Raw genomic sequence first — 23,414 nt, forward strand, 5'->3', positions numbered from 1 at the left:
AATGACTTAGAACACTTAGATAAAGACTATGATCTTTATAAAAATGGATACAAAATAACATATACTTTTATAAATGGAGAGTTTAAATAAAGCTTAATGTTTACTGGAATATGTACATTTTAAAGAAATACTTCTAAAACCTCAACAAACCACTTGGGGAGACACTAGATATCAGCAGGTTCAAGCCATGCAAAAGTCTCAGGGTCACCCACAAATTATTCCACCCAACATAAATAAACAAAACTGCTGGAAACAAAGTAAAATTTAAAAATATAGTAAAAACATATAAAGTAATACTTTATTCTCTACTTCATAATAGTATCTTTTCAACAACATGCTAAGTGAGTTGTTATTTACTAATAATTTTCAAAATTTTGTTGCCATTATACCTTTATTAGTGTATATCGTGATTTTTACGTCTGAAATATTTTCCTCTACTATTCTGACAAATTTATTGTCGTGTTTTAAGACTCTGAATGTAGGCTGGGCAGAGTAGCTCAGACCTGTAATCCCAGCACTTTGGAAGGCCCAGGAAGGAGAACTGCTCCAAGCCAAGAGTTTAAGAGCAGCCTGGAGACCATAGTGAAGCCCTGACTCTACAGAAAATTTGCCAGGCATGGTGGTGTGTGCCTGTAGTCTCAGCTACTCAAGAGGTTGAGGTGAGAGGATCCCTTAAGCCCAGGAGTTTGAGTTTGCAGTGAGTCTCGATCATGATATTGCACTCCACCCTGGGTGACAGAGTAAGAACTTGTTTCCAAAAACAGAAAAAGAAAAAAGAAAAAATGACTCAGAATGCTATGCGAAGTCCTCCTTGAATCTGGCTATCTTTCTCCACATACACAGGCGTTTCCTTCCTTGGGGCTCCCTTAGTACTTTGTCAAGTTTTCTAGTGTCACTCCACCATCTGAACTGCACATCATGTCTTTGCGTGTCTATCCCCTTTGCTGCTAGACTGTAGCAATCATCTTCGTATAAACAGTCTTTATTTTACTAAATATTCATGGAGTTCCTGCTAAGTGGTAGGCACTGGGGTTTAAAGAATGGGAATAAAAGCCATCGGGGAAGACTTTTCTAGAGATCATGCCTGAGCTGAGACTTAGACAGAGAGGCTCACCCGATTAAAGGAGGCAGAGGGCAGGAAAGGTAGCACATGCCAGGCAGCAGCAAGAGAGGGAGAGAAGCCTCCCAGAGCGTATTTGTCTACATGAGAGGGATGGTGATGGGGGCATTACCAGCAGCTCAGTAATGCCAGAAAAAAGAGCAGACAGAGAAGGGGCTGCAGATGGAGATTTGGGCAGAAGCCAGTTTCTGAAAGCCTTATATAAACCAACTATTATTGTCATTTCTTAACTTTTTTTAAAAAGCAAAATAAACTTAAAAAGCATAATTCCAAGAAAAAGACCAACATTTTATTTTATCTTATCTTATTTGACTTGATTTTTATCCGAGATGGGGTCTCAGTCTGCCACCCAGGCTACTGTGTAATGTTGCTATCACAGCTAACTGCAACCTCAAACTTCTAGGCTCAAGCAGGTCTCCTGCTTCAGCCTCCCAAGTAGCTGGGATTACAAGTGCAGAACAGCACACCCAGCAACATTAAAAAAAAAAAATAGACATGGGGTCTCGCTATGTTGCCCAGGCTGCTGGACCTCCTGGCCTCAAGGGATCCTTCTGTCTCAGCCTCCAACACTGCTGGGATTACAGGCAGGAGCCACCATCCCCGGCAACACCAATATTTTCAAATGAATAAACTGGAGCTCCATCATTTTATTTTATCATGGATGGGTGAAAACCTTGTAATAAGACTTATGTACTCCATGGATTTGTGGTAAGGAAACTATAGCATTAACTATGGCTGAAGCTTCCCTTGTCTCCCAGTCTCTTTACGTGGTAAGAGTAGAGACACATAAGTGTCTTACGTTTTGCACCTTCTTCTCCTTTTTACAAATTTGCAGGCTTCATAGCTGTTGGTTATGTCAAACGTGCAAGTTGTTAGATATTCCTTCTGCAAAACATCACCCCTCTGCCTCCTTATCTGGCAAAGTTTCACTCACTCTGCATGCTTACCCTAAATCCCACCCATTTTTCAGAAGCTTGTGCTCATCACCACAAATTTAAAGGTGGATGGCATCTCATGAACATGATAAATACCTAGTAAATAATAACTATACGCTCCCAGGTGACATCTATCCTCCATCAATCCTCTACATAAGGGGTCAGCCCACTACAGACCATAGGCCAAATCCTACCTACCATATGTTTTTTCTCAATAAAGTTTCATGAGAGTACAGTTGGGCCTACTCACTGACATGCTACCTGTGACTGCTTTCACACACAATGGCAGGGTTCAGTAGCCACAACAGAGACCACATGGCCTTCAGCTGCTTAAATCTTTCTTGAAAAGAGAGAGAGAGACCACATGGGCTAAAATATTTCCTACTTGGCCCTTTACAGAAAAAGCATGCCAATCCCTGAACAGAATGCCCTAATTCTCAAATCTAATCTAATGCCTCCCCTGCTCACGATTTTCCAATGAATTTCTAGACCAAACACTGCTGGCTCCCTATCCAAGAGCAGTTCCTTATTGTTTCTTGCTGGAGAAACACAAATCTATTTGTATATTTATTATCCCAATACCTCTCCCCAGCTTCAAAACAGAAATGATTATTCTAAGCTAATCACATTTGCTTTCCCAGTGCCTGGTTTAGGAATGAGCATGTGGTGTGACCCAGCCAATAAAATATTACAAAAAGGGCCAGGCACAGTGGCTCATGCCTGTAATCCCAGCACTTTGGGAGGCCGAGGTGGGCAGATCACGACATCAAGAGCTCAAGACCATCCTGGTCAACATGGTGAAACCACGTCTCTACTAAAAATACAAAAAATTAGCTGGGTGTGGTGGTACGCACCTGTAGTCCCAGCTACTTGGGAGGCTGAGCCAGGTGAATCACTTGAACCTGGGAGGTGGAGGGTGCAGTGGGCCAAGATCATGCCATTGCACTCCAGCCTGGTGACAGAGCAAGACTCTGCCTCAAAAAAAAAAAAAAATTACAAAAAGTCCCCTGCATACTTTTGGGTTCTCTCCCAATTTAATAGACACCTGTGAAGAGCAGCAGCCCTTGTGAGAACATGATGTTTGGAGCTGTTGCTAAGTAGCCAACCATGAAAGGAGACATGGACAAGATACTGCCAACATCACAGCTGGAAGAGGAACAAGTGGGATCCAATCATATCACTGGACAACCAAAACAAGTCTGGTTCTTATGGTTTTGGCCATGGTTAGTTAGGTCTTCTAGAATGCAGCCAAAAGCATTCTACCTGAGAAGTTTCCCCTGGCCTACAGGGTAAGATCTACTCATTTCTATACTATTAAAAGTCTTTTATTGAACTTGTTTCTAGACACAGGTCAAACAACAACAACAAAGTCTTTGCTAAGCTTGCCTTCACTGGCACATACTGAACACAATAAATACATAATAAATAATAACTATAAGCTATTTCCACCTCATTACCAACGACTCCTATACACTTTTTTTGCACTAGTAAATTTGAACTGCTCACAGACTCTACAAAGCTCACTCAGGTGTCTTACATTTTGAAATTGCTCCTCCTTTTCTAAAACTTTCATTCTTCGTGGCTGCTGCTTCTGTCAAACATGCAACTTGTTAGATATTCCTTCTGCCAAGCATCATCCCTTTGCCTCCTTATTGGCAAAGTTCCACTCACTCTGCATGCTTACCCTAAATCTGACCCAGATTTTAGAAGCTTGCATTCATCACCACAAATGTAAAAGTGCCTGGCACATACTGAACATAACACATACATAATAAATTATAACAATAAGCTCCCAGAAGACACTGGACACACAGTAAGCACTACATAAGGTAGTAAATAAAATAAATGACAATGGTATTCACAATCTCCTAAGTGTATTTTTAAAATGTATTTTGTAACATTGGAAAAATGCTTAGTCCACTAAAGACACATGATAGTTATTTTTTAAGTGGAAAAATGTATGAATGAATTAAAATATTTTTTCTTAAAAATTCTGGTAAAAAAACACAAAAATTAAATACCTATCTGTATTCTATTATGAGCACCTTAAAGACAAAAACTATTCAATTCCATCTTTGTCTGCTGCAATTTGCCAAACCTAACTTATAGAAGTAGTTTGATAAATATGTACTAAATTAATGGTGTCTTTATACAGTTTAGATTGTACAATGCATTAGGTGTTACATTTTTGTTACTGTGAACCATTTTTATAATTTTATTATAATTTTTTGAGCCTAGAGTTTGGCTAATGGAATATTTATTAAGATCATCTTTTGCCTAATGGTAACAGAGTATTTTTTCTTTTTTTTGAGATGGAGTCTTCAGTCTTGCTCTGTCACCCAGGCTGGAGTGCAGTGGCACAATCTTAGCTCACTGCAATCTCCACCTCCCGGGTTCAAGCAATTCTCTTGGCTTAGCCTCCCAAATAGTTGGGATTACAGGTTCCTGCCCTCATGCCTGGCTAATTTTTGTATTTTTAGTAGAGATGGGGTTTCACCATGTTGGTTAGGCTGGTCTCAAACTCCTGACCTCAAGTGATATACCTGCCTCAGCCTCCCAAAGTGCTTGGATTACAGGCATGAGCCACCATGCCCAGCCTAGTAACAGAGTCTCTTGTTCCAACAAAATTAATATTATTATGATAATTGTCCAGCACATTTTAAAAAACAGCTTGTTCTAAGAAGTGAATCTATCTCATGAGATTCCAGCTTATGGAGAATGAGGAAAAAATAGACCTTGTTTGTAGAAGAATATACGTAACCTAACTTCTGCTTCCTGTAAAAGAATTACTTTCCCATCTTCTGCATTCAATAGGTATCTTCAAAAATAATCTATTTGTACGGGTGCAACTGGCTCAGTTTTATGGTCCTTATTGCCATTTGTTTATGGTATCAGAAAGGGATTTTTGAGTTCCCAGTTCTAAAGAGAGTTCCTTTCTTAGTGACACAAATTCCTGTGTAATACAGTTGACCCTTGAACAACAAGAGTTTGAACTGCAGGGGCCCACTTATATGTAGATTTTTCTTCTGCTTCTGCAACCCAGAGACAGCAAAACCAACCTTTTTTCTTCCTCCTCAGCCTAATCAACCTGAAGATGATGAAGATGAAGACCTTTGGGAGGACTCACTTCTGCTTTATGAATAGTAAGTACTTTTTTTCTTTTCTATGATTTTCTTTATAACAGCTTCATTTCTCTAGCTTACTTTATTGTACAAACATAGTATATAACAATGCAGCACATACCAAATATGCGTTCATGGACTGCCTGTGTTATCAGCAAGGCTTCCAGTCAATGGTAGGCTATTGGTTAAGTTTGGAAGGAGTCAAAGGTATACTCAGATTTTCAACTGCACAGGGATCAGAGCCCCTAACCGCCACATTATTCAAGAATCAACTATAATTAATATTTATTTACTGAATACAAACCATTTATTATAAAAATTAAATGAAGATCCATTTGCATCACAAGTCCAATTTATAATAATGTGATTATAGAGGAAAATACAACATACTAACTTAAAAATCTAATTTCTTATTTATATTAATACAAAAATATCATGTCGAATTTCAGGGAACATAAGTAGGTAAATGCATTGTTTTCAGACAATACTGTGAGATTATGAATTAGCTACAACTAACTCCTCAACTCTGAATTCTAAACTAAATAAATTAAATTTAAAAAATTAATTTATATACATATATATTTTAAACTGCTCTTTTATGATTAAAACTATGTAATCTTACTTTTTTTTTTTTTTTTTTTTTTTTTGGAGATAGAGTCTTGCTCTTTTATCCAGGCTGGAGTGCAGTGGTGCAATCTCAGCTCACTGCAACCTCCACCTCCTGGGTTCAAGTGATTCTCCTGCCTCAGCCTCCTGAGTAGCTGGGATTACAGGTGCCTGCCACCACGCCCGGCTAATTTTTGTATTTTTAGTAGAGACGGGTTTTGCCATGTTAGCCAGGCTGGTCTCAAACTCCTGACCTCAGGTGATCCACCTGCCTCAGCCTCCCAAAGTGCTGGGATTACAGGTGTGACCCATCGTGCCTGGTCTGTAACCTTACTTTTTAAAATCAATAAGACCACCAAGAGAAATGAGAAATTTACTATAAGAAGTCCCACCTTAATTGTCATTTTGAAGATGATTTTAAAGTATCTTATCTTTAAGTTCCAAAATTTGTTGTTGAATGCTATGCATAATAAATGTAATAAATACAATTACTATTTTAATAGTGATATGAAAAATATTTACCAAATATGTTAAATTCTTAAAGCATTTCAGACAATATCAGAGCTAATATCAGAACTCTAATGTCCCATACACTTAAAAATTTTAAGCTCTATAAACTTATAATTAAAGAAGCTTCTAATTAAAGAAGAAAAACATGAAGTATTCATAAACTGAGAGAAGCATAGCTCAGTAAATTAATTCTAGTTAGCTTAACATCCTGGAAAGTGTCCTGCACTCAGACTAAGTCCTCACTCTGTAACCAACAGGTATTTTGTTTTCAGACCAGTTGCCTCTCTTAGGCTCCATGGCTTTTTCTAAAAAATAAGGATTTTACTACCTTACTTCACTAGGTTGTTAGGAGGATGTAATGAGATAACATGTTTAAATATTCAGAGAAATAGTAAAGCAATGGAATAATTTATTCTTGAACTGTATTGCTGAAACAATTTTGGAATCTCAAAACTTGATTGGTGTTTTTTCATAGGTTCTAATATTTGAATGTCACAGTTTTCAGAAAATGTTATTAAGTGCTAATTTTGGTTATTAGTTCTATTCATTGTGGCTTCTAGTTCAGAGCATTTTAGCTAATTCATAACTTGTAACTAAATTTATATATAAATATATTATCTCATTAAAATAGATTACCTAATTGTTCCCTATTACTGAGCTCATCAATCACACCGAGGGCAGAAAACTAATAAATATCAAAACCTGGCTTGGACAACTACAATTCCTTCTCTACCTCCTGAAACTCGGAGCCAGCAGGTCTGTCAGAGGCTGCATCTTCTTGGTCCTCTCCAACTGACATACAAGACAAACCCTGCTTGTCTTGTTTTTCTGTTCCATGAAAGAGATACAAGTTGATGTTTCCTCATTTCCAAGTCATGGACTAACAACATATTTGCATGTAACATCCCATATGTTACTCAGTGCTGTTCACATTTCACAGATCACCTTACGTGAATACTTTTATAATAACGTAACAACAAGTTCAATATTGGATGTCTCCTGTTTTGGTCTGACTTGTACTGTTTCCTTGGAGCTAGCTGACAAATAGTCAAATGACCTTCTGGGGACTGTGCAAAATGTGGAATGCTTGCTGAATTTGTGTGCCATCCTTAGGTAGCAGCCATGCTTATCTGCTCTGTATTGATCCAATCTTAGAATATATGCTGCTGAAACAAGTATAAAGCCCTGTTTTATACATGGATACTCATGAGTCATGGATGAGGCTTAGCTCTGTTAAATCCAAATTACCTACTTTAGATACAGATAATTCTATTGAATGACTTCTTGTGAGGTAGAATTTTAAAATATTTTAAAAACTTGAGGTAGAGATGCAAGTAGCCTGAGAGATTTTCATTGTTACGGAAACACATTATGTGAGGGGCCAACTGCAAGTTGGTGCCCACTACTCTATTGAAGGATAATGTGGAACCTTCTGCTACCTAAAAGCTGCTACACAGGACAGAAAAAAAGCCTCAAGGTACAGATGTGATAACAAAAGGGAAAGGGACCTCTGATCTCTTCCTGCCACATTATTTGAACGTCCCTGACTGCTGAGGACAATCCCAACTAACATTTGCTAGAGAAAAGATGAACACAGGTCTCAAAGGATAACTTACCATCAAGGTCTAGGCTAAGCCTAGCTAAGAGGTGGGCAACAGATAAGGTTTTTAGTGTTAGGGGAGGGTCAATTTACTCACTATGTGTGTGGGTAAAGCCAGGAGGCCTCGCTGCCAGAGCAGTGTGCTGGGAACAACGGCTGAGCGTATGTACATGAACTAAAAACACTGTGGCTGTGAACTCTGTGTGAGTCACCACGAAGAGTGAGGGGTCTGAATCAGTAAAGGCATCCTGGTGGCAAAGGTCAATCATTACCAGATTGCAGGACCAGTTACAATGGCAGCAATACAAGTGAATCAATGGAAACAACAGAATGTTTAGAATGGCCTTTTCCCCCTATTTTCTGACTTGTAAAGCAAGATTGTCTTTTAGGAACCCCTTAGCTTTTTGAAAACTTCAAAGGATGAAGGCATAGGAGATAGCCCCAGGGGACAATCCAAGACTTTCTGCTAAACTGGACATTTCAAGACCCAATAACTAATTAGAAAATTAGGCCAGGCATGGTGTCTAGCAGTTTGGGAGGCTGAGGCAGGAGAATCAATTGAGCTCAGGAATGTGGGCAACATAGTGAGACCTTGTCTGAAAAAAAAAAAAAAAAGAAAGAAAGAAAAACAAGTAAAAATGTGACGCTATTTATATCTCACATAAAAGGTTATATATAAGGTTATACTTAGAATAAAATGAACACTGAGATCCCTAGGGATAAAGGTCTTTAAAAGTCCTGAAAGAATCTTGCACTCATTGCTACTTCTAACTACTCTAGGTTTCTGTGTGATTTCTGGCTAAAAAGCAGACTCATCAGCAGCAGCATGTGCACTTGCCTGGTTCTTCACTAAAAAGCGGACTCATCATCAACGGCATGTGCACTTGCCTGGTTCTTCACTAAAAAGCAGACTCATCATCAACGGCATGTGCACTTGCCTGGTTCTTCACTAAAAAGCGGACTCATCATCAGCGGCATGTGCACTTGCCTGGTTCTTCACTAAAAAGCGGACTCATCATCAGCGGCATGTGCACTTGCCTGGTTCTTCACTAAAAAGCGGACTCATCATCAGCGGCATGTGCACTTGCCTGGTTCTTCACTAAAAAGCGGACTCATCATCAGCGGCATGTGCACTTGCCTGGTTCTTTACTAAAAAGCGGACTAATCATCAACGGCATGTGCACTTGCCTGGTTCTTCACTAAAAATGCCACCATTTGCTGTCTCTTACAAATTATAGCAAAAGTGGTGTATTTCCCTCCTGTAAGAAAGCAAAAACAATGTACAATTCACAAAATTACATATTTCTCAACTGAACTAAAAATCTCCTATAAGATGCTATGAACTTAAACTTACAATATAGCAAGTAAATGCGAAGCAGTTCTGTCCTTTTCACTCCTCTGTGCTTTCCCACACACTGCCTTGCAAACACCCCTTCTCTCCCTCCCCACGTTAACTTTGATCATCTCCAAAACTGAATTTATTTACCAGTCCCCAAAATCCTTGCTTCTATCACAGCATTTAGCACAATATGTTGTAATTATTTCACTGTTTCCCACTGAAACCAAGAGTTTCTTGAGGGCAAGGGCTGTGTCTTTTTTCTCTACAACCCTAAAACCTAATACATAGTAGCAAATGCTTTAGGTTTTAAAAATAAATTAATGATGTAAATTATTATCTTAAGAGCAGTGTTTCTTAAACTATATTCCAAGGAATATTTGTTTTACCAGAAGAACTGTACCCCAACAGAAAGATGCCATGATCACCTGCATTTGAGAAGTATTACAAAACTGTATTATATGGCCAACAATCAAGAAATCCCTTCAACTTTGCCTAATCTCAATTTGACAATACTTTTTGTGGCAAACGTTAACATTTTAGGAACTAGAGTTTCAGGGATACAGTTGCCAGAACTTCCCAATTCAGGTGGAGGTTTCCTCTGGGTGGTACAAACTTGCTTGATTTACTTCTGGCAGTGGTGTCAGGATCCGATGCCAATGTCAGGCACTCCTGATCCAAATGGGTCACTAAGGAAATGAGGTCTGAATTAAGAGAGACTGGCTTCAAATGCACTTATTTTCATCATTATTAAACAGTCCATGGGATTTCTCCTAATACAAGAGGATAGATTTTTATCTTAACTGTTAGAAAGCTCAGTATATTCTGTGTAAGAGAGACAGGTTAAAAATGTTTGAAAATAAATATTAAAAAAGCAAAGCTCAGTAAGAAATTTTATTCTCAATTATAATGATAATCCTGGGATGCTAATGCAACTTTACTTTTTAAATCCATTTGTATTGGTTTCCATTCAAATTGCTATTTAACATTTTTTTTTACTTTAGGTAAAATGTAAATCAGAAATAAAATTACAATGGCTTATCAATAAAAGTTTTAATATTGATGTATATGGTTTATTTTGAGCATAATAAAAGCCAATAAGTCACTTGCATTTTTAAGGGACATTGCTGAGAAGCATGATATAATGTCTGCAATATTCATAAACTAGCCAACTCTCACCAGGAATAACCTAAAAAGGCTTCCAGGCATTCTTATGAACAGATGACTATTTGTGGTATACATATAAAAAAGAGCTAAAAAAACTTTTGAATTCTAAAATTCAACCCCATAATTGAGGGATTCATAAACTATAGACTATATATTATAAACCAATATACACTGTCTTGAAAATCTTGAAATCTTTATGAGAATATACTATAAAACAGGAGTTGTAAACTCAAATACTTATAAGGATGGAGGAGGTTACCTAAGTAAGTGAAGTGCTCAGGTGGGCACAGTAGCAAACTGCAGAATATGTGCCTCCTACACAGGGCAACCTCTGCACAGCAGACCAAGCAGTGATGGGGTTCGGGGGACACCAGATTTGATTCTTAAGACAGGCCTGAGGTCCAGATTTCTGCATGAGTCTACTAAATTTTACATGCTGACTCAATTTAAAGAGGCAAATGAACAAATCTATGTGCCACAGTTAGACTATAGCCCTTGTGTATTTATATTTTCCATGAATGTGTTACTAAATGATTTTGTATAAACCAAGTATTTGCATGTGAAACTTTTTCTGTCTCTAGTATCATATGTTTTATATAAAAATCAGCCCGATATATATATATATAATAAAAATTGCTGTTAAGACTCATAATACCCACCTTAAGAATTTTCCCAAAATTTATTCATTTGAAATCTGTTTGTATATTATTTTCCCAGATTGTTAACCAAATAGATAATTAGTTCATAAGACTGCTGACACTAACTTATTAAAAGAATTCCTATAGTATTCTCACTGACTTCATGGATTTCAGTGTTTAAAACTGACATCCTGATTGTGCCAAAGCTCTATAAACTTAACAGACATACTGAGATAGTCCATAATACAACTTCAACTGAAAAAAAAAAAAAGGTTCAGGATTTGCTACTAATCTAATTGAGAAAATTTCACTTGTAATGAACATTTGTGGACACATAATCACTTATGAATGGTGACAAAGGAACATGAAATTGTGAAAGGGTCAGGCTTTACCTATTGAAAGATTACCCACAAGCAAATTGCTAAGACTCTCTGAATGGCAGTGAATGATTCATGGTGGGAAGGAAAAGGTGTTATTCTGTAAGCTGAGATGCATTGCCAACAATATTTCCTTTTACTTTCCAGTCACAAATGTAGAGAAAGATAAATCAGGCTAACATTATTGGAAAGGAGAACTTTGAAGAAAGTAGCACCTATCAAATGCCAACTCTTTCAGAGATTTCTTATGTTTTTGAGATACGGGAATTTATATACCGCACTTATCTATTCTGTGCTTCTTAATCAGGAGTGTATTAAAACCCTGAGGTATTTTTTTTTTTCTGTTGTTGTAGAGTCTTACTACGTTTCTCAGGCTGGACTCAAACTCCTAGGCTCAAACAATCCTCCCATCTCAGCATCCTGAGTAGCTGGGACTACAGAAACAAACCACTGTGTGTGGCTTCAAGAAAATATTTTGAACCATACATGTTCAGACCTTATTAGCTCGGTTACATCAAAATCTTCAGGGGAAAGCCTACATTTGTAGACTTCTAACAAAATTCCCCCAGGTCACTGTGATGCACAATTCTAGCTGAGAATTACTGCAGTAGACAATCACTTCACTTTCATCACTCACCCACACCACCAATATCCTTTATCAGCTTGGGATGTGGCCAGAAAGAGAAAAGAGTATGAGATAGAGTTATTTATTAACACTCCAGTTAATTTTCCTGGGTATGGGTAGAACAGGGACAAGTAAACTCAAAATTCCACTTGATTTTGCTATTTTTAAGCTCCTTATCTCCCACCTTCCCACCAAGACATTCTAGATTTGAGAGGAGAGTTTGGACTCTTAGCTAAGTGGCTGTTTTTGCCAGGATGGGTAATAAGTCAGTCACTAATTCGTTCCATCCTTTGCTGAAGTGTTTCTCACTTCATCACCAGCTATTCACAGCCAATATGGTTTCCTCAGAGTCCTCTAAAAATTAATCTTTAAGCAAGTTTCAATCACTTTGTTTACCAAACCAAAAATAATTACCCCAAAGCTGAAGAGCACTTTGTCTCAATACATAAACTGGAAAAACAACAAACTAAAAAACAAAACCTCTTATTGGCATTTTTCCTGATTACCTAATTTCCAAGTGATCTACATGTTTTTGATTGCTCTCCTTTTCCCTCCCCATTTTTCCCTCTTAAGCCTTGCCACTGAAAGGCACATCAGTTTTTTTGAGAAAACTGTCAGCAGCAGCAAGATTTCCATTTATTGCAAGTTGCTTCAGTTTTGTTTTGAGTTTTAAGATAAAGCCTATTTCCAGGGTAAATTCTTTTCCCGTGTGTGTGTGTGTGTGTGTGTGTGTGTGTGTGTGTGTGTGTGTGTGTGTGTGTGTGTGTGTGTGTGTGTGTGTGTGTGTGTGTGTGTGTGTGTGTGTGTTTTACATAATTAGAAAAAAAAAATACACCTGGGGTAGGAAACAAATACTTGAAGAAGTTTTACCTTAACAAATTCACAAATACTTCCCATAAGTGCACTAAACAAGCTGTGCCCTCTAATGCTTCTTTAAAAGTATCTATATTTAAAGTAAAATCTTAGACAATTAAGCTATTTCAAATATTTTCATTCAGGAATGCCTGATCATCCAAATATGAAAAATTGACTCTTACCTATGTCAATGTTAAAACAAATATTTTGAAAATAAAGTTGATTGATCTATACCTTGTTTAGTGCTTCAATATTTGCATGGTGGGAAAGCAGTTTTCCTGCCAGTGAAGTCCCCTTATCATACACAGCATCATGAAGAGCAGTGTTGCCGTAGACATCCTTAACATTTACCATCATGAAGAGCAGTGTTGCTGTAGACATACTTAATGTTTGGATTGGCGCCCTGTTCCAGCAGAATAATGGAACATGTCTCTTCCTGGTAATATACAGCCTATCAGTGTTAGATGAAAACTTAGACTATAAATTCTAAGAATTCAAAATACATATTCCACAGGTTTCACCAACTAGTTATATTTAAATGAGATAAATTCATTTTAATTCTATGTACTTAGTGAAATCTATTTCATGCCGAGAGAGTTGGCTACTGTATACCTTCATTAAAGGCATCCTGTTTAGTCTGTCACAGATGTTGATCTGGCATTTTCTGCTCAGCAAGAGAGTGACCACTTCCACACGGCCACGGGCACAGGCCAAATGTAGAACAGTCCTAGGAGAGTGAGAGGAGTTTTCAGGAAATTGTAGTGCAGTATCTCAAAACCTACAATGATTCATGTAATTGTAAACATTGAAGAGCATGTTATTCCTCTGCCTTCAAAACAAATAATTTTCTTTTGAAGAAAGTACAACATTTATTAGCTCTTACTGCTCACTCCCTTAATGAAACAGCAGCCTATTTGGACAGAATGAGCTTGGTGTTTGGATTCAGTTCAGCTAGGGCTTGAGTTCTACTTTGAACTCAGTCACATACCAGGTATTGCTTAGCCTTTCTGTGCCTCATTTTCCTCATTAATACAATAAAGATGACAATAGCAGCTAGCTCACAGGACACCATTGTGATGCTTAAATGGGAATCTATGTAAAGTATTTAGAACCATTTCTAGAACAAGCAACAACTCAATAATTGTTAGACTGTTTTTTTTTTTTTTTTTTTTTTTTTGAGACAGGGTCTTGCTCTGTTGCCCAGGCCGGAGTGTCATGGTGTATTACATATATTTCATATATTGCCTCACTGCAGCCTGGAACTCCTAGGCTCAAGTGATCCTCCTGCCTCAGCCTCCTGAGTAGCTGGGACCACAGGAGTACACCAGCATGCTCAGCTAATTATTAAAAAAAAACTTTGTAGAAAGAATCTTGTTTTGTTGCCCAGGCTGGTCTCAAACTCCTGGCATCAAGGGAACCTCCCATACTTCTATATCTATTGTCACCTTCAATGGTCACATATTATTCCATCCTATGGATGCAACTGAAACTTATTTATAGGACACATTCTGAGGGTTCTTTTTAACATAAATGCTGAGAAAAACAAAGTACATGTATCTCTATTTTCTAAAGGTATTTTAATACAATGGAACTGATGCGTAAATGGCATATACATTTTTAAAATGTGGTAATTACCACCAAATTATCTATTTGAAAAGTCATCAGCAACTTAAACTTTAAGCAGCAGTATAAGTACCACTGCTATTTATTCTCACAAACATTGTGGATAGAAAACAGTCTCATTCCTCTTTTAACTTAAATTCTTTTACAAGAAACACTAAGGATTTTTTCCTATGTACATAAGTAACTTGTGGATCTGCAAAAAAGTACTTTGCTCACTTTTAGAGTTCTTTTCTTGTGGATTTGATTTGAAAGAATTCCCTATAAAATAAAGATGTGCTTTTTATCTGTATATATATAACTGATATATATATCAGTATTATATACAATTTTTTATATGTATAATCAGTTATATATCATAATATATATAATAAAAAGTAAATTCCCTGTAGGATGAAGATACACTTTTCATCTGAATATCTATTTTTATATATATTAGTAAAAACATATACATAGTAAATATTTTTCAAGTATGTTATCGTTTGTTAATTTTTTTGATACACAGGGGGGTTTTAATTTTTTTTTTTTTTTTTTTTGAGACAGAGTCTCGTTCTGTCACCCAGGCTGGAGTGCAGTGGCGCGATCTCGGCTCACTGCAACCTCCACCTCCCAGGTTCAAGTGATTCTTCTGCCTCAGCCTCCCGAGTAGCTGGGACTACAGGTTCGTGCCACCATGCCAGGTTCATTTTTTGTATTTTTAGTAGAGATGGGGTTTCACTGTGTTAGCCAGGATGGTCTCGATCTCCTGACCTCATGATCTGCCCACCTCAGCCTCCCAAAGTGCTGGGATTACAGGCGTGAGCCGCTGCGCCTGGCCTGGGAGTTTTAATTTTTAGTTTGCTAAATCAACCTTCAGAATGCCTGCTTGTGAGGTCATTCTTAGGAAGGCCTTTGGCAATGTAAAATGTACCTGTATAAATAAGCATTTGTGTTTTCTCCTGGTACTTTTCTCATTTTGCATATGTAAAAATTTCAATCTGTATTCCATCAGGAACTCATTTTTGTGACATAAAAATTCATTAGTTTTCTTCAAACAGCAGGCATTTTATTAATAACTCAACCCTTCCTACTCATCTGAAACGTTACCATTATCAGTCCTTACATCTATATCTTACATATATTTCAGTGTTTCTGGATTTCCATTCTGTTCCATGTATTTATGTCTTTTCAGCTGTTAGTAAATAATTGTGGGAATTAATAGCATAGTTTGATATCTAGAGGAGCAAGTCTTTTTTTCACTCCGTTATAAAAATTTTTAAATGTAATCACAATAGTAAGACAGCAGGTGTCATGCAAAAATGATAAATGCTTGATATTTTCATTTGGTAGTGATATACATAGAAAGAGCTCACGTTTTGAGAAAACTGAGTCTTCCCATTCAAGGAACCCATCTCCCACTTCCAAGTGTCCCTCTAAGAAGCTCCCGTAAAGAACCTATCTACATGGGTGGATTCGGATGTAAAACCGACACAGGCTTTTATCTGAGAACTTTCCGCCTACTGAACATGACTCATGGTATTTCTGACATGGGAATGAGTTCTCATTAGGCACCTCCATGACCCCATGTTTTAAACGTGTATATGCTTAACTCTGTGAGTTAAATCACTCAAATTCTCCACCAAGTACTCCAGGCCGGGAATTGCCAGCGATGGAAAGCAGCTGAGGCTCCGTTTGGCTCCGCTGCTCCGAGGGTGCCCAGCGCCCTCCAAGGCCCCCGTCCCAGGGGCTGCGGGGCTGCGGGGAAGCCGGGCCTGGGGACCCCCTCCCAGCCCGGGCTGAGCCCCCGCTACCTGTCCTGGGCATCCACGTCCCGGCTCCTGCGCGCCAGGCAGCGCTCCACCTCCGCGGCGTCGCCCTGGATGGCCGCCCTGTGGATCTTCCGCAGTTCCGCGTCCCTGGTGTGGTACCCGGGACCCGCGGACTGGTGGTCGATGGAGCCCAGGACCGCCCGGCCCAGGCGTCTCCCGCAGCTGAAGAGCTTCCTCATGGGGCGACTTCTCCTCAGACGCCCACCACCGGCTCCTGAGCCCCCGCGGCTCCTCGTGGCCCTTCCACCCTCCCCCAGCCCCAAACCCGAGATGTAGCTCAGAATCCGCGACCCAGCCGGGTCCTCCACAGCCTTCAGCAGCGACACTCGCAGCCTCTGACCGCTCAGCCCGCGAAGCCGTTAGGCGCGCGCCTGCAGCTCAGCGCCTGCGCGGACTCCGGAAGCCGCTCCCGAGCCCGCGCGGCCGGCAGGGGGCGGCTGCAGCTCGTGCGCAGGCGCCGCTGGCTTGCGGGTTCTCCTGGGCTCGCCCGGGACGTCCCGTAGTCGCAGGCTCGCAACCCGCCCGGCCTGAGGGCCCGCCCGGCCGTGACCCCCGCCCCGCTCCTCCTCCGAAGAGAGATCGGGGCCGCTGGCAGGGGCCCTCCGCAGCCACCAGGGATGGGGCTGTGGGCCAGTTCCCGCCCCGGTGCAGGCGCCGCCGGGCAGACCGCCTGGCTTGGCCGCAGCCGCGGCATCTGGCCCCGGTTCTGCGAGGCTGGGAGCGCCAGCGAGCTTGGGAGTTGCCAGGCGGCTGCTCCGAGCAGGCAGAGGGCGCCTGGAGCTTGGGCCCCCAGGCGGCGGAGCAAGGCCTGGGCGGCCTCTGGATCGCGAGTGCACCTGGCCTGAGAGCCTGCCAGGCCCTGCCCCAGCTAGGCTCCTCCTCTGCCGGAGCTCCGGACCGCTAGCCAGGGGCCCTCTGCAGCTACCGGGAATGGGGCTGAGGGCGGGTTCCCGGTGGAATGGGGCTGAGGGCGGGTTTCCGCCCCTGTGCCGCCGCCCCAGGACCGACTGCCTGGCTTGGCCGCAGCCACTGGTACATCTGGCTCCGGTTCTGAGATGTTGGGAGTGCGGGCGGGCTCGGGGGTTGCCTGGAGGCTGCTGCCTGCACACAGAAGACGGCTGCAGCTTGGGTGCCCAGGCGGGCTGGAGGGGCATGGCCTGGGCGGCCCCGGGATCGCCAGCGCGCCCAACTGAGGGTCCCCAGGACGTACCTCCCGCCCCACTCCTCCACCGCAGGGAGTTCGGGGCCGCTGGCCTGGGCACTCGGCATTCACCCCGATGGGGTTGAGCGGCAGGTTCTCAGTTCTCGCCTCTGTGCAGCCGCCGCCGGGCAGAATGCCTGGCTTGGCCGTAGCCCTCGGGACACCTGGCCCTGGTTCTGCGATGCTGGGAGCGCGAGCAGGCTCGGGAGTTGCCGGGCAGTTGCTGCCTGCACACAGAGGGCGACTGCAGCTTGGGCGCCCAAGCGGCGGAGCATGGTCTGGGTGGGCTTCGAAACGCGTGCGCGCCAGGCCTGTGGGCCCCCCTGGTGGTGCCACCCGCCCCACTCTTTCTCTGCCGGAGCCTGGAGCAGCTGGAATGGCCACTCTGCAGTCACTGGGGATGGAGTTAAGTTTTCTTATCCCACGCATGCACACAAAAAGGTAACTATTATGTGAGGTAATTAACATGTTAATTGACTTCATTTTGGTAATCATTTCAGAATGTGCATATAAACACATCACACTGTACACCTTGAATATGTGCAATTTTTATTTCTCTATTATACCTCAGTAAAGCTGAAAAAATTAACAGGATCGAAAGGATAAACCCACAGTTTTATAGTAGTAGTTGGACACTTCAATACCTCATTTTAATTAATGGATAGGAAAACCAGATAGAAGCTTGATGAGAAATGGAAGACCTGAACAACAGTATAAGCCATTTAGAGCTAATACACATATGCAGAACAGTCCACCCAACAACAGAATATACATTCTTTTCAAGCGGATATGGAACTGTCTCTAGGATAGGCTATATCTTCGTCCACAAAATATGTCCTAATCATTTTTAAAAGTTTGAAATCATACAAAATATAATTTACAATCACAATGGAAGAAACAACAGATACATAAAAAATGAAAACTGGAAAATTCACATATATGTGGAAATTACACAATACACTCTTAAACTACCAGTGAGTGAAGGAATAAATCACAAGCGAAATTATAAAACATCTTGAGACAAATTAAAATAAAAACAAAACATACCAAAACTTATTGCATACAGTGAAAGTAGAATTCAAAGAAAACGTATGGATATAAACAACTACATTTAAGAAAAAAATCTCAAATCAGTAACTTCACTCTATACCTACGGGCAGTAGAAAAAACAAAAAAAGACTAAATCCAAAGCTAGAAGAACGAAAGAAATAATAAAGATTAGAGCATAAATCAATAAAATAGAAGGTTGAAAAGCAGTGGAAGAAATAAACATAGCTAAAAGTCGATTCTCTGAAAGATCAAACCTTTCACTATATTGACTGAGCAAAAGATGGAAGACTCAGTATTAAAATCATAAATGAAAGTGGCACCATTACTACCAACTTTACAGAAATAAAAAAGGATTATAGGACTATACTGTGAACAGCTGTATAACACAGATTAGTTGCCCTGGATGAAATGGATGAATTGCTAGAAAGACGCAAACTACCAAAATGGCTCAAGAAGAAAGAGAAAATCTGAATAGACAAGGAGATTGAATTAGTAATCGAAAGCGATTTAACAAAGAAAGATTTATGACCAAATAGCTTCATTAACTGGTGAGTCTACCTAACATTTAAAGAAGAATTAATACCATTTCTTCCCAAACTTTTCCGACAAAATGTATGAAGAAGGAATACTTGCTAATTCACTTTTTGATAACAGCATTATCCTGATACCAAAGCCGAGATGGCACCATTGCACTCCAGTCTGGGCAACAAGAACGAAACTCCGTCTCAATTAAAAAAAAAAAAAAAATCAGTGTAATATACTGTAACAGTAAAATGAATAAGCACATGATTATTTCAGTTGATGCAGAAAAAACATTGATGAAATACAACACCCGTTTATGATAAAAATACTCAATAAACTAGGCATAGAAGGGAACTTCTGCAATATGACACTAGGATATATAAAAAACTGACAGTTAGTATCATGCTCAATGACGAAACACTGAAAGCTGTTTCCCTAACATCTAGAACAAGGCAAGGATGGTGCATTTGCCACTTGTATTCAACATAACACTGGCAGTTCTAGCCAGAGAAATTAGGCAAGACAAAGAAATAAAAGGCATCTAAATTAGAAATAAAAGATAGAAGTAAAATTATATCTACACATGATCTTATATGTATGAATCTCCAAAGAAAACACAAAATCCATTAGAACTAATAAAAGAGGCAGGATGCAAGACAAACATATGCAAATTAGTTTTATTTCTATATAGTTGTAATGAACTATCAAAACATTTTTAAAATCCCATTTATAATAGCATCCAGAAATAAGATATTCAGGCATCAATCTAACTATGGTGGTATACACAAAACTGCTGAAAGAAACTAAAGAGAGTTGAAATAACTGGAAAGATATTCTGTGTTCATGGATTGTAAGACAATACTATTAAGATGACAATACCATCTATAGTAATCTATAGATTCAATGCAATACCATCAAAACCCCAAAGACATTTTTTGCAGAAACAGAGAAACTCATTCTAAAATTCATACAAAAATTCAAAGGATCTGACATAGACAAAACGATCTTGAAAAAGAACATTGGAAAACTCACATTTTCCAGATTCACAACGTGCTACAAATCTACAGTAATCAAGAGAGTGTTTTACTGGCATAAGACCAATAGAATAGAATTGAGATCCTAAAAATTAGTCTTCACACATATGGTCAACGACTGTTCAACAAGGGGGCCAAGACCAGTCAGTGGAGGAAAGAGCAGTCTCTTCAACAGCTGGGTATCAGTGCACAGGAGAGAAGTTAGACCCTTGCCTTGCACTATATACAGAAATTAACTCTAAATTAACAAAAGCCTTAAATATAAGGACTAAAATGTGTAACTCTTAGATGAAAACACACAGGGAAACCTTCATGACCTTTGAGTCTTAAGTGTTTTTTGAAATATGACAGAAAAGCACAGATAACAAAAGAAAAAATACATAAATTAGATTTAATCAAAAACTTTAATGCATCAAAGGACACTATCAAGGAAATGAAAAGACAACCCATAGTATGTGAGAAAATATGTTTCTGATAAAAGCAAAATGTGTATCTGATAAAAGCTTAATGTCTCAAAACTCAACAACAGAATTTCTAACATCCAAATTAAAAAATAGGCAAAGGACTTGAATAGACATTTCTCCAAAGAAGATAAACAAATGTCTAATAAGAACAAGAAAAGATGTTCAACACCATTATTCATTAATAAAATGCAAAACAGAACCAAAATGAGATGCCACTTTGCATCCACTAGTATGGCTTTTATAACAACGACACAGAAAATAAATGTTGCTAAGGAGGTGGAGAAATTGGAGCCCTCATGAACTGGCTGCTAGGAATAGAAAATGATGCACTTGCTGTGAAAAACAATTTGGTGGTTCCTCACAGAATCACACAGAGAACTAGAAATTCCACTCCTAGGTATGATACACAAAAAAGTTGACAGCAGGGTCTTGAAGAGATATTTTTACACCAAAGTTAATTGCAGCATTATTCGCTATAGCCAAAAGGCAGGGACAACCCTTGTCCATCAACAAATGAATGGATACACAAAATATAATACATAAATAATAGAATATTATTCAGCCATTAAAGGGGATGAAGTTCTGATACATGCAACGTGGGTGAAACTTGGAAACATGATGCTGAGTGAAGTAGGCCAGACACAAAACGACAAATGTTGTATGATTCTGCTGATATGAAATATCTAGAACAGGCAAATCTGTGACGACAGAATGAAGATGAGTGTTTACCAGAGACTGGGGAGAGGAAGTAATGGTGAGTTACTGTTTAAGGGTACTTTATTTCTTTTTGTGATAGAAATGGAGATGCTGGTTGTACAACACTGGGAATGTACTTAATGCTATGAATTATATACTTAAAATTGTTAAAATTTTCACACAGTTAAAAAATTTAAATACAGATCTGATAATTATTTCTATATCCATTGTTATTTAAAAGTTATTTGCTCAGTTGCCATATATTAAGGTTTTTCTGAACATATTTTTGTTATTGATTTTTAATTTAGTCCTGTTTTGCTCAGAGAACAAACTGTCTATGATTTAATTTCTTTTATATTTAATGAGAATTGTTTTATGGTCCAGTACTTGATCTATCTTGATTAATGTTCCACAGACATTTGAAAAGTAGATCTGATTATCATCACCTTTACTCTGTTGATGTCTGTTTCACATTTTGAAGTTTCATTAGGTTCATCCATTTAAGATTGTTAATTTTATGAACTGGCTTTTTTTGATTATGACTTGACACGTTTATCTTTGGCAGTACTCCTGTTTTGAAGACCACTTTATCTAATATTAATATGGGCACACCATGTAGGGTTAGTATTTGCATGGCACATTTACATCCATACTTTTGCTTAAATGATATACTAATTACTTTCCAAAACCACCTCCAAAGATGTTCTAAAACTATTATAATTAGGGATAGTTGCACCAGATCTTTCAAGAACTTTTAAATACCAGGGCTTAGATGACACTGATACCAGGGTACACAAAAATGCCATTAAGATACCTATTATAATTGGAATTTTCAGGGATCAGCTGATAAATGGCTTTCTGGTTCACCTTTCTCTCACATTAGTCTAATGGGTTTGTTAAACTACCCTGTGTTTATTGCCCTGGTCATCGAGGACATAATTGAGATGGATGTACACAGCAACTTACAGAAATTGCATTGCTTTGTTGAAATGTAGAATAAGATCAATTATGGTAGGGAAGACCAAGCAAAAGTTCCTGTATTAGGCAGCACTTTTGATAGAAACAGAATCAATAGGATACACACACACACACACACACACACATACACACACACAAACACACAGAGAGACAGAAGGATAGAGACAGACAGAGAGAGAGACAAAAAGAGATAAATAAAGAAAATTTATTGTGGAAATTGGCTCACACAATTATGGAAGAGAAAAAGTCCCACGCCATGCCATCTGCAAGCTCAAGAACCAGGAAAGCCAGTGGTGTAATTCAACGAGTCTGAAGACTAAGAACCAGAAGAGTCAATGGTGTAAGTCCTGGCATCCAAACACTCAAAAACTGGAGCTCCCCAGTGGAAGAGAAGATGGATATTGCTGTTATAGAAGAGAAAGCAAATTTGCCTTTCCTCTGCCATTTTGTTCTATTCTGCCTTCAAAGATTGCATGATGCCTGCCCTCACTGCTAAGGCCAGATCATCTTTACTCAGTTTACTGATTCAAATGCTAAGTTCCTCCAAAATCAGTCTCACAGTTTTCTGGGTACCCCATAAGCCAGTAAAAAAATAAAAGTAATAAAACATAAAATGGAATAGGAAATGGTAAAATAAAACGTAAATGGTTAACATAAAATTAACCATCACATTCTCTAATGAAAACAGAAAATCAGCAACAAATAAGATGGCAGCGATAATAACATTCTCAAAGATAAAAGGGCTGCAGGTGTCAAAGTCCCTAGTACATCCCCATTTAATGTACTGGAATGACCCATGCAAAATTTTGAATCTGGAGGATGATGGGGGAATCATGTAAATGTCAGCAACTGATAATTCCAAATGCATCTGCTGTGTATTGATATTATGTAGTATCTTTATTTTAACAGCTCAACGCAGCTTCTACTCTTGGTTTTGCATCTATGATCTGACAAATATCACTTTCTATCCCCTTCATGAAAACAGATAAAAGGTATTTTCATTCACCAGGGTAGACCACAGAACATATTTGCTGTCTTGCCCAGGGCTACGATTGTGTTTTGTTATAATATGACCTGAAGTAACCTTAATAGTCTTAAAATTACAAAGACCAAAATATTGATCGCTATATTGATGATATCAGATTTATCA

At 39.2% G+C, this 23,414-nt stretch overlaps 1 protein-coding gene and 1 non-coding gene across 8 annotated transcripts in view; both read right to left on the reverse strand.

The window, feature by feature from the left end:
* The window catches only part of LOC129032779 (putative ankyrin repeat domain-containing protein 19), a 46,331-nt gene extending 29,627 nt beyond the window's left edge, over positions 1–16,704 (reverse strand). Inside the window, exons 1-4 of one of the 7 annotated variants that reach the window (XM_054480605.1) lie at positions 16,302–16,704; positions 13,504–13,618; positions 13,126–13,327; positions 5,149–9,152 (exon numbers count right to left, since the gene is read on the reverse strand). In XM_054480605.1, coding sequence (XP_054336580.1) covers positions 13,232–13,327; positions 13,504–13,618; positions 16,302–16,498 — 408 coding nt within the window. In that variant the 5' untranslated portion in view covers positions 16,499–16,704 and the 3' untranslated portion in view covers positions 5,149–9,152; positions 13,126–13,231. Of the gene's footprint in view, positions 1–5,148; positions 9,153–13,125; positions 13,343–13,503; positions 13,619–16,301 lie in introns of those variants that run through there. The other 6 variants (XM_054480603.1, XM_054480606.1, XM_054480604.1 and 3 more) reach the window with 6 other exon arrangements.
* On the reverse strand, positions 7,366–7,472 carry LOC129034360 (U6 spliceosomal RNA). The gene has a single exon (XR_008501859.1). It is a non-coding gene; the product is annotated as a U6 spliceosomal RNA (small nuclear RNA).
* Positions 16,705–23,414: the final 6,710 nt, after the last annotated feature.

The sequence above is a fragment of the Pongo pygmaeus genome, chromosome 2, assembly GCF_028885625.2.
Source record: "Pongo pygmaeus isolate AG05252 chromosome 2, NHGRI_mPonPyg2-v2.0_pri, whole genome shotgun sequence".
Classification (NCBI taxonomy): domain Eukaryota; kingdom Metazoa; phylum Chordata; class Mammalia; order Primates; family Hominidae; genus Pongo; species Pongo pygmaeus.